We start from the raw sequence: 12,367 nt of genomic DNA on the forward strand, positions 1-12,367 counted from the left end.
AAGGAACAGGCGCTGTTGTAAGTGTTACTGTTCAGCACAGAATACCATGCCATCTGGTGCAAAGAGATAATACTTACAATACTCTGCAGCTTCATGTTTGAAACTGAAATTAGTTATTTCATGACTCCTTTCAAAAGACCACCAATGAAATGATTAACAATGGTAAAATAAAATTTTTCATAAAATGAATGAATAGACCAACAGGCTCAATAACGTTTTTTCTCTCTATACCAATCCTCCACCTTCTACATGATCCACCAATCAGGGCACCTCTGGACACGAAGGCCCACCAGGATCCACTGGAGACCAGGTAAGCTCCAGTCTGACACACAACCTAACAACCCCAGAGTTGAGCTATAATATAACACTGCTAATAGTAGCATATCTAATAATAGCTAGCATAGGATGATAATATTACAAAGATACTCCATCATTATGCTTCACAGATACATAACAGTGTACGATACATACTGGTAAAGATAGTCAACTGGATTGAGTCTTTGTGTTGTCTGGTTGATCGTACAGGGACCCCAAGGACCACAGGGAAGGAACGGCGAGGCAGGACCTAAGGGACCTAATGTAAGTGTGATGTGTCAAATGACAAGCAGCTTTTCTTTATTTTGTTTAAAAATTTTTATTTAACCTTTATTTAACAAGGCAAGTTAGTTCAGAACAAATTCTTATTTACAATGACGGCCTACCCCGGCCAATCCCTAACCTGGACGACGCTGGGCCAATTGTGCGCCTCCCTATGGGACTCCCAATCACGGCCGGTTGTTATATCGCCTGGAAACGAACCAGGGTCTGTAGTAAGGGGAGCCACTCGGGAGCCCCTGCATTGTTTAACATGTTTCTGTTTTTCATTCCAGTCTTATGTTGTGTCTGTCTGTACTGTTTATCTCTATCTAGTGAGCATGTGTGTCTATGCTAATCCAAAGTGCAATATTATTTTTCAGGGAGCGGTAGGAAAAGACGGACTACCAGGTCATCCAGGACAGCGAGGGGAGCCAGTGAGTTAAACTGAGATTCTGTGATGACCCAGGAATTATGTGGTTGTTAGTTACTTTTTCGCCGTCATCCAAATATGGACATAGATTTCAACATACATCAAGACCCCTAATAACACCACAACAAGCAAGACAAAAGCTGTGGCTTGGATGCTGAATTACTGAAGTGCTAGAGTGGACTACATACTGAAGACTACTAATCCTATCCATAAATAACTCAATTCAATTCAACTGACTTTACTGACATGGCAAGTTCATTATTACTTACATTGTCAAAGTATACATATCGAAAAATACAAATATATATTTATATATATATGAAATATATATATATTTATATATAAATAAATGGTGGGACCAACAGCAATAATAATAATAGTAGTAGTTGACATGGGATTACCATTAACAACAACAACAATATTAATCAGAACAACAATACATTAAAGCAATGGTAGTAGACCAGTGTCAACATGACTGAGAAGACACATGACATGGTATGAAAGACAAAACAAAACAAGATGGGAAATATTACCGACATAACTTTGCACTTTTCACTGGCTGTCCCTCAGGTTGTGGCAGGAGGACACATATTTGGCTGCCAAAACTGCACATTTTGGCTTTTCACCCAATAAATATTAGATTTTTCTTAATCTTTTATAGTTTCAAATTCTTTGCATTGAATTATAATTTTGGGAAAGAAATATTATCTTAGGTCTGAGTATTTGTCACAGTGTAATAGGAAATGCAGCTCTGTCTCTACCTCTCCCCTGGGCAGCCAGGTTTGTCTGTGACGACCTGTCTCTATAGCCAGACTATGCTCACTGAGTCTACCTAGTCAGTGTTTTCCTCAGTTTTCTATCAGTCACAGTGGTCAGATAGTCTGCCACCATGTACTGTCTGTTTAGAGCCATATAGCGTTTAAAAAAAAAATGTATTTCACCTTTATTTAACCAGGTAGGCAAGTTGAGAACACGTTCTCATTTACAATTGCGACCTGGCCAAGATAAAGCAAAGCAGTTCGACACATATAACAACACAGAGTTACACATGGAGTAAAACAAACATACAGTCAATAATACAGTAGAAAAATAAGTCTGTATACAATGTGAGCAAATGAGGTGAGATAAGGGAGGTAAACGCAATAAATAGGCCATGGTGGCAAAGTAAATACAATATAGCAATTAAAACAATGGAATGGTATATTTGACAGTAGATGAGTGTGCAAAGTAGAAATACTGGGGTGCAATGGAGCAAAATAAATAAATAATAAACAAATAAATACAGTAGGGAAGAGGTAGTTGTTTGGGCTATTTATAGATGGGCTATGTACAGGTGCAGTGATCTGTGAGCTGCTCTGACAGCTGGTGCTTAAAGCTAGTGAGGGAGATAAGTGTTTCCAGTTTCAGAGATTTTTGTAGTTCGTTCTAGTCATTGGCAGCAGAGAACTGGAAGGAGAGGCGGCCAAAGGAGGAATTGGCTTTGGGGGTGACCAGAGACATATACCTGCTGGAACGCATTGAAGTTTACTTAGATTTTTTGTGGTGTCTTTCCAATAGGTGATATATTTTTCTTTTTGTTTTGTGATGATTTGGTTGGGCCAGATTTTCTAAGTGCTGTCCTGAGGCTCTATAGGGTTGGTTTCGGTTTGTGAACTGAGCCTCAGAACCAGCTGGCTGTGGGGACTCTTCTCTTGTTTCATCTCTTGACATTGTAGAGCTGTGTGATGGAATGTTTTGGGGTCACTTGTTTTTAGATGGTTGTAAAATTTGATGGCTCTTTTTTCTATTCGAATGAGGAGGGGGGTATTGGCCCAATTCTGCTCTACATGCGTTATTTGGAGTTTTTCTTTGCACTTGCAATACAGTCTTGCAAATCTCTGCATGCAGTATTTCGATTGGATGTTTGTCCCATTTGGTAAATTCATTTTTAGAGATTGGACCCCATACTTCACTGCCATATAGAGCAATTGGTTCTATAACTGATTGGAACATTTTGAGCCAGATTCTAATTGGAATTTCGATTTTGATGTTCCTTTTAATGGCATAGAATGCTCTTCTTTATTTGTCTCTCAGTTCATTCACAGCCATGTGAAAGCTACCTGTGTTGCTGATATTTAGTCCTAGATATGTGTAGTTTTTGGTGTGTTCTAATAGAACTGTGTCCAAATAGAACTTATATTTGTCATCCTTATTTCCGGACCTTTTTTGGAATATCATTATATTTGTTTTTTTTTAGGTTAACGGTCAGAGCCCAGGTCTGACAGAACCTGTGAAGATAATCTAGGTGCTGCTGTAACCCCTCTTTAGTGGGAGACAGCAGCACCAGGTCATATACGTACAGCAGACACTTGATTTCAGTGTTGTGAAGGGTGATACCAGGTGCTGCCGATTCTTCTAATGTTTTTGCCAATTCATTAATGTAGATGTTAAATAGGGTTGGACTTATTAGGCAGCCCTGTTTCACTCCCCGTCCATGAGAGAAGAAGTCTGTTTGCTTGTTGCCAATTAAAACCACACATTTGTTTTTAGTGTCATTGATTTAATAACATCATATGTTTTCCCTCCAATACCACTTTCTATTAGTTTATAAAAAAGACCTTTGTGCCAAATTGAATCAAATGCTTTCTTCAAATCTACTAAACACGAGTAGATTTTGCCTTTGTTTTGGTTTACTTGTTTGTCAATTAGAGTGTGGAGGGTGTAAATGTGGTCTGTTGTACGATAATGTTTTAGAAATCCAATCTGGCTTCTGCTCAGGACGTTGTGTTCGTCAAGGAAATTATGTAGTCTGCTATTTATAATACTGCAGAGAATTTTCCCCAAGTTGCTGTTAACGCAAATTCCTCTGTAATTATTTGGGTCACATTTGTCTCCATTTTTATAGATTGATGTGATCAATCCCCGGTTCCAAATATCAGGGAAAATACTTGCAGTGAGGATAATGTTGAAGAGTTTGAGTATAGCCAATTTGAATTTGTGCTCTGTATATTTGATCATTTCATTTAAAATACCATCAGCACCACAGGCCTTTTTGGGTTGGAGAGTGCATAGTTTTTCTAATAATTCTTCTTCTGTAATTGGTGTATCCACAAGATTCTGATAGTCTTGGACTGCTGATTCAAGGATTTGTAATTTTTCTTGTATATCTTTTTGTTCTGGGCACTTTGTTATATTGCTGTAGAGGTTTGCAAAGTGATTTCTCCACATATCCCCATTTTGGATAGCCAATTCCCCATGATGAGGTTTGTTTAATTTATTCCAATTGTCCCAGAAGTGGTTTGATTCTATGGATTCCTCAATTCCATCCAGCTGATTTCTAATGTGCTGTTCCTTTTTTGTTCTTAGGGTGGGTTTGTATTGCTTCAGTGTTTCCCCATATTGAAGGCGCATATTTCTGTTGTCTGGTTCTCTGTGTTTTTAATTAGATATATTTCTCAATTACTTTCTTAGATTTTTGCAATCATTATCAAACCATTTTTCATTATCTGTTATTTCTGGTTTGCTCTTATGCTTCTTTAAATTAGCCAAGGAGGCTAATTTGTCAAATATAAAGTTTATGTTCCAAACGGCCAAATTTACACCTTCATTGCTGAAGGAGAATGTTAAGGCTAAAACGTTGTCCAGGAGAGATTGTATTTGTTGGCTACTAATTGCTTTTTGGTAGATGTCTGTACTGTTTTCACTCCATCTATAGGCCTGTTTAGTACCATGTCATTTATTGGGCCGTGATGCTTCATGGTTGGGTGGTTCTTCTCAGATACACTGTGATTTTACTGTGGTCTGAGAGAGGTGTTAGTGGGCTAACTGTGAAGGCTCTGAGAGACTCTGGGTTTAGGTCGGTGAGGAAGTAGTCTACAGTGCTGCTGCCAACCATTGCCTATGTACAGACCCAGTGTTCGACAGAGCTTCACGAGCTGTACTCCATTTTTGTTTTTCACTTTGTCATAGTTGTTTCTGTGGGGGTATGTGGGGAGTGAAAGGTTGTTGCTTCCTGGTAGGTGTTTATCCCCATGACTGTTAATAGTGTCTTGTTCTTCTGCTGTTCTGGCATTCAGGTCTCCACAGACCAGTACGTTGCCTTGGACCTGAAAGTGACTAATTTCCCCCTCTAGAATGGAGAAACTCTCTTCATTGAAGCACGGTGACTCTGAGGGGGGAATGTATATGGCACAGAGGGAGACGTTTTTATCTGTAAAGATAGCCTCCTTGTTGGTTTTTAACCAGATAAAGAATTCTCCTGTTTTGATCAATTCGATTGAATGAATTAGTTCAGATTTATACCATATTAGCATTCCCCATGAGTCTCTGCCCTGTCCTGAGTCTCTGCCCTGTCCTGAGTCTCTGCCCTGTCCTGAGTCTCTGCCCTGTCCCGAGTCTCTGCCCTGTCCTGAGTCTCTGCCCTGTGTGATTCCTTTTAATTTAGTGGATGGTAGGATTATCTCCCTATAACCTAGTAGACAGCCAGTGGAAACATCACCTCTGCACCATGTTTCCTGTAGTACTACAATATCAACATCATCAATTTCTTTCAGGAAGTCTGGGTTTCTGCTCTTTAGCCCAAAAGCAGAGGACTTCAAACCTTGTAAATTCCAACATGCAACGTAAAAAGATTTCATAACTTTTTTTTTCGTCTTTACCTTCAAAATGAGACAAACACTCACAATCCAACAATAACTATTCGATTTTTCAATTAACGTAAACTCGTATTATGCAAATGTGATGTGTTTATCATTTAAGATAGCATTTGTGTCATGCCACTTGGGTGGATGTAGTGTGAGGATGGTGGAGTTCTTGTGCTCATTTTACCATGACCCTCGGCCTATCACATGTGAGCATAGTAGACTCAGCATTTGTTTAATGTCACTCATTTGGTTGGTGGGGGCTGGGCCCGTTGCTCCTCTCACAGCCTGTGCGTAGCTCTGCCTGCTGGGCTGTGGCTCCTCCAAGTGTGGGTCTGCGGTGGGGGGCAGGGGGGTGGGAGGCCTCATCTGGGTGGCTCTGAAGCTGGGCTGTGGTGGGCATTGAGGTTGGTGGTGCTGTGGTCGTGGCTGGGGGGTTCAGGGTGCTGGTCTGGGGTGTTGTCTCGGTGATCTCGGTGGGGTGGAGATTGCTCCGCTGTTCCTGGGTGGAGAGGTCGGGCTGCGGTTTAAAGCGACGTCCTTGAGAGTCTTGGCAAGGATGGGGACTGTCTCCCTGTACAGGTGAACATGGTCATAGAGACAGTCCAGATGGAGGGTGGGATGGTGGGCCAGGTGTACATTGGGTCGCAGGGCACAGTCCCGGGAGAGGCTGGCGTTTATTCTTTGGATTGTGGCAGGGTGGAAGTCCTTCCTCTGTAGAAGGGTTGACAACACGATTCTTGAGTTGGGGAAGATTGCGGAGGCCTTCTCAATCACTCCCCGTAGTGAAGTCTTCACCCTCTCCTGCTGAGCACGCAGGTTGTTGCTTCCGGTGTGTATGATTATGTGGCTTGGGGACCCAAGATGGGCCTTATCAAGCAGCTCCACGGCACTCTCGTTTTGTGTCTAGGGAAAAGTTTATTCTCCTTAACAAACTTCCCATTTGAGTCCATCAACAGGACGATGTCAGCCAGTGTTTCTTCTGGACTGGAGGGGGCAGAGGGGGAGCTGGTGGGTGTTGGAGCTGGGGTGTGGCTGGTCTGTGCCAGTGCCGCTGTCAGTGGGAGGCTGTTCTGTGGGCTGGCGAGGAGGGGTGCAGTAGGCAGGGCTGGGGAGGCCTGGCTGGTTGAGCTGGGCTCCTCTGCTGTGTGAGGGCAGGTCATAGAGTGGTGATCTAGCTGCTCCTGCAGCCTGTCCTCTGTTCTCTTTCTCTCCTGCAGCCTGTCCTCTGTTCTCTTTCTCTCCTGCAGCCTGTCCTCTGTTCTCTTTCTCTCCTGCAGCCTGTCCTCTGTTCTCTTTCTCTCCTGCAGCCTGTCCTCTGTTCTCTTTCTCTCCTGCAGCCTGTCCTCTGTTCTCTTTCTCTCCTGCAGCCTGTCCTCTGTTCTCTTTCTCTCCTGCAGCCTGTCCTCTGTTCTCTTTCTCTCCTGCAGCCTGTCCTCTGTTCTCTTTCTCTCCTGCAGCCTGTCCTCTGTTCTCTTTCTCTCCTGCAGCCTGTCCTCTGTTCTCTTTCTCTCCTGCAGCCTGTCCTCTGTTCTCTTTCTCTCCTGCAGCCTGTCCTCTGTTCTCTTTCTCTCCTGCAGCCTGTCCTCTGTTCTCTTTCTCTCCTGCAGCCTGTCCTCTGTTCTCTTTCTCTCCTGCAGCCTGTCCTCTGTTCTCTTTCTCTCCTGCAGCTCCTCTCTTAGTGAGGTCAGGTCGTTATTACTGCTCTGCCTGTCTTTTTGGAGCTCTCTCACCTCCTTTGTTAGATCAGCCAGCTCTCTCTTGAGTCCGTCTCTCTCTTGCTGAACCTCTTTCAGCTGTGTTGCAAGGCTGCTGTCCTGCTCTGTCCGCACCTTGGTTAGGAGCTCCTCTAAGGTGAGGATGTCTGGTTGATGTTAACACCTTGGTTAGGAGCTCCTCTAAGGTGTGGATGTCTGGTTGATGTTAACACCTTGGTTAGGAGCTCCTCTAAGGTCTGGTTGATGTTTACACCTTGGTTAGGAGCTCCTCTAAGGTGAGGATGTCTGGTTGATGTTTACACCTTGGTTAGGAGCTCCTCTAAGGTGTGGATGTCTGGTTGATGTTAACACCTTGGTTAGGAGCTCCTCTAAGGTCTGGTTGATGTTTACACCTTGGTTAGGAGCTCCTCTAAGGTGAGGATGTCTGGTTGATGTTAACACCTTGGTTAGGAGCTCCTCTAAGGTGTGGTTGTTGTTAACACCTTGGTTAGGAGCTCCTCTAAGGTCTGGTTGTTGTTAACACCTTGGTTAGGAGCTCCTCTAAGGTGTAGATGTCTGGTTGATGTTAACACCTTGGTTAGGAGCTCCTCTAAGGTTTGGTTGATGTTAACACCTTGGTTAGGAGCTCCTCTAAGGTGTAGATGTCTGGTTGTTGTTAACACCTTGGTTAGGAGCTCCTCTAAGGTGTAGATGTCTGGTTGTTGTTAACACCTTGGTTAGGAGCTCCTCTAAGGTGTAGATGTCTGGTTGATGTTAACACCTTGGTTAGGAGCTCCTCTAAGGTGTAGATGTCTGGTTGATGTTAACACCTTGGTTAGGAGCTCCTCTAAGGTGTAGATGTCTGGTTGATGTTTACACCTTGGTTAGGAGCTCCTCTAAGGTGTGGTTGTCTGGTTGATGTTAACACCTTGGTTAGGAGCTCCTCTAAGGTGTGGTTGTCTGGTTGATGTTAACACCTTGGTTAGGAGCTCCTCTAAGGACCACCTGCCCCTCCAGTCTGGTGAACTTATCCCTCATGGCAGCCATGGTGGGAAGAGAGGTGCTGGATGTGCCTTTTTGGGTGGGGATAGTAAGGGTGAGGGTGGTGCTGGTGGAGTTTGTCTTGTGGGAGGGATAGTCACTGGTGGTGTCCTTCTCTCTCTCCGCTCTCTCCTTAATGGTCTGAAAGTCTGTTTCATACAGCCTAATGTTACCTGGCACCATGACAGTCCCAGTCTGTTTCAAACAGCCTAATGTTACCTGGCACCATGACAGTCCCAGTCTGTTTCAAACAGCCTAATGTTACCTGGCACCATGACAGTCCCAGTCTGTTTCATACAGCCTAATGTTACCTGGCACCATGACAGTCCCAGTCTGTTTCATACAGCCTAATGTTACCTGGCACCATGACAGTCCCAGTCTGTTTCAAACAGCCTAATGTTACCTGGCACCATGACAGTCCCAGTCTGTTTCAAACAGCCTGATGTTACCTGGCACCATGACAGTCCCAGTCTGTTTCATACAGCCTGATGTTACCTGGCACCATGACAGTCCCAGTCTGTTTCATACAGCCTGATGTTACCTGGCACCATGACAGTCCCAGTCTGTTTCAAACAGCCTAATGTTACCTGGCACCATGACAGTCCCAGTCTGTTTCATACAGCCTAATGTTACCTGGCACCATGACAGTCCCAGTCTGTTTCAAACAGCCTGATGTTACCTGGCACCATGACAGTCCCAGTCTGTTTCATACAGCCTAATGTTACCTGGCACCATGACAGTCCCAGTCTGTTTCATACAGCCTAATGTTACCTGGCACCATGACAGTCCCAGTATGTTTCAAACAGCCTGATGTTACCTGGCACCATGACAGTCCCAGTCTGTTTCATACAGCCTAATGTTACCTGGCACCATGACAGTCCCAGTCTGTTTCAAACAGCCTGATGTTACCTGGCACCATGACAGTCCCAGTCTGTTTCATACAGCCTAATGTTACCTGGCACCATGACAGTCCCAGTCTGTTTCAAACAGCCTGATGTTACCTGGCACCATGACAGTCCCAGTCTGTTTCAAACAGCCTAATGTTACCTGGCACCATGACAGTCCCAGTCTGTTTCATACAGCCTAATGTTACCTGGCACCATGACAGTCCCAGTCTGTTTCAAACAGCCTAATGTTACCTGGCACCATGACAGTCCCAGTCTGTTTCATACAGCCTAATGTTACCTGGCACCATGACAGTCCCAGTCTGTTTCAAACAGCCTGATGTTACCTGGCACCATGACAGTCCCAGTCCCAGAGGTTGATTGTTATCATGGTGCTGTCAGGGTCGTCTGTCTCTTTGATTTTCAGCTTCCACCCATTACAGATTCTCTCTTTCTTTATGGATGGGTAGTGAGAGCACACTGCTGAGTGCCATGCATTTGGCTGGTCAGTGAGGAAGATGAAATTACTCACATCACTGTTTTTGAAGAGGTCTGCGAAAGGGGTTTCTTGCCTCCCCTTTAGTAGTTTCTATTTAAAAGCTTTCCTCGTTGTGTCATTTTTGGCCTCTGGAGGGTAGAGAATGGATTCAGCGCTGAGTGGGAGTGGGGACATGGTGCCCGTGGGCTCTGCTACTACTCCTGCTGCTGCTCTGTTCTGCTGTCCCGTTGCCATAGCAACCGGTTTGTTTGTCTGCTGCTGTTGCTAGCTAGCTCTAATTTAGTTCAAAAACCAGCAAAAAGAGTGACAAATCTTCACACAAAAAAACAGAAGATATGTTTAAAGTTAGTCCGTGCTCCTTGTTGGTTTACTCACTCAGTTTGGTCGTTTGATGTAGTTGTATTAACTCCCCTTGCTAGGTTTGTTCTAGCTCATTTCTTCTGGCTAGCTTGTTAGTCTGCTGGCTAGGTCTTTGTTGTGTAGCTAGCTTGCTAGAGTCAAAACTTCTTAACTTGAGGCGCAAAGTTACTTTTTTTCGATTCTGAATGAATAGTTGTTGTTCATCATTTCTTTTTCGATTGGAGTGTTTATCTTATTCTAAAAACAAAAAAATATGAAATATATCAGGAGCTCATGTTGAGCATGACTCTCTCTCTGTCTGTCTCTCTCCTGGATCATAACTCTCTCTCTCTTTCTCCTTCTCTCTTTCTCTCTTTCTCTCTCTCTCTCTGTCAGGTTGACTCTCTCTCTCTCTCTCTCTCTCTCTCTCTCTCTCTCTCTCTCTGTCAGGCTGACTCTTTCTCTCTCTCTCTCTCTCTCTCTCTGTCAGGCTGGCTCTCTCTCTCTCTCTCTCTGTTAGGCTGACTCTTTCTCTCTCTCTCTCTCTCTGTCTGGCTGTCTCTCTCTCTCTCTCTCTCTCTCTGTCAGGCTGGCTCTTTCTCTCTCAGATCTTAGCTTTGGGTCACGGCTTCACTTGCTGTTTTCTCACTTGTCATCTCTCCTCTCTCAGGGCTTCCAAGGCAAGACTGGTCCACATGGGCCAACGGGTGTGATCGGACCACAGGTGAGTTATCCAATAAGTGATTAGAACTACATTTGTAGTTATTTTGTGACACAATGAACATCAATCCTATAAATGAGAGCTGTGGGGTATTGAGAACTCCTGTCTTATTTCGTCTCTGTGGTTGTCGTTAGGGTAAATCTGGTGAGACTGGGCCTAACGGCGACAGAGGACACCCTGGGTCACCAGGACCCCCTGGAGAGACGGGTTTACCCGGAGCAGCAGGCAAGGAGGGATCCAAGGTGAGTCCGTCGTGTTCATGTTCAGTGAATCATCTTCACCACCAGCATCATCATCTTCAACACTATCATTATTATCATCATAAAAGCAATCTATAGAAGATCATACATGTCTCCTCCAGGACCCTCTCAGAAACGAGATATGTCACCTCACCTTGTGGGATTGATCCTTCCCACAAATTTCCAAACTGATAAAGGGGAGAAAAAAATCTCTCATTCCATACCTCACTGTGCTCCGTACATTACCGCTCATAAAATATGGATGTTCCTCTCAGGTGATGTGACTGTTGCACTGTACTCTGTGATTTATCACCTCATAAGAGGCCTGCTGTGAAATAGCAGTTACAAATAGAAATCAAACTTGATGGACATCAGAAATAGAGGAAGGACTAAAAACAAACAAAAGATAACTATTGTAAAATGTGTATAGTATGTATAAGCCGGCAGTAGAATCCAAAGTGTTATTGTTTATTAGTTTACTCCAATTGGGGGAGGGGTGGTAGGGTTTGCGGGGAATAATAAAGGTATATTCTAAAAAAAAGTGTGTATATGTATGTAGGCATATATGTATGTGTATGTTTGTATATATATGAATGTTTATGTATATATACACTACTGTTCAAAAGTTTGGGGTCACTTAGAAATGTTCTTGTTTTTGAAAGAAAAGCTAATTTTTTGCCCAATAAAATAACATCAAATTGATCAGAAATACAATGTAGACATTCTTAATGTTGTAAATGAATATTGGAGCTGGAAAGGGCTGATTTTCTATGGAATATCTACATAGGTGTACAGAGGCCCATTATCAGCAACCATCACTCCTTTGTTCCAATGGCACGTTGTGTTATCTAATCCAAGTTTATCATTTCAAAAGGCTAATTCATCATTAGAAAACCCTTTTTCAATTATGTTAGCACAGCTGAAAACTGTTGTCCTGATTAAAGAAGCAATAAAACTGGCCTTCTTTAGACTAGTTGAGTATCTGGAGCGTCAGCATTTGTGGGTTCGATTACAGGCTCAAAATGGCCAGAAACAAAGAATTTCTTCTGAAACTCATCAGTCTATTCTTGTTCTGAGAAATGATGGCTATTCCATGCAAGAAATTGCCAAGGAAGTGAAGATCTCATACAACGCTGTGTACTAATCCCTTCACAGAACAGCGCAAACTGGCTATAACCAGAATAGAAAGAGGAGTGGGAGGCCCCGGTGCACAGCTGAACAAGAAGTACATTAGAGTGTCTAGTTTGAGAAACAGACGCCTCACAAGTCCTTAACTGGCAGCTTCATTAAATAGTACCCGCAAAACACCAGTCTCAACATCA

General features: G+C 43.5%; 1 protein-coding gene across 1 annotated transcript in view; it reads left to right on the plus strand.

The window, feature by feature from the left end:
• The window catches only part of LOC106607203 (uncharacterized), an 88,842-nt gene that overhangs the window by 54,784 nt on the left and 21,691 nt on the right, over positions 1-12,367 (plus strand). The window contains exons 35-39 of the mRNA XM_082976576.1: positions 266-310; positions 526-579; positions 957-1,010; positions 10,756-10,809; positions 10,941-11,048. Coding sequence (XP_082832702.1) covers positions 266-310; positions 526-579; positions 957-1,010; positions 10,756-10,809; positions 10,941-11,048 — 315 coding nt within the window. The remainder of the gene's footprint in view (positions 1-265; positions 311-525; positions 580-956; positions 1,011-10,755; positions 10,810-10,940; positions 11,049-12,367) is intronic.

This window comes from Salmo salar, chromosome 06 (assembly GCF_965601325.2).
Source record: "Salmo salar chromosome 06, fSalSal1, whole genome shotgun sequence".
Lineage (NCBI taxonomy): Eukaryota > Metazoa > Chordata > Actinopteri > Salmoniformes > Salmonidae > Salmo > Salmo salar.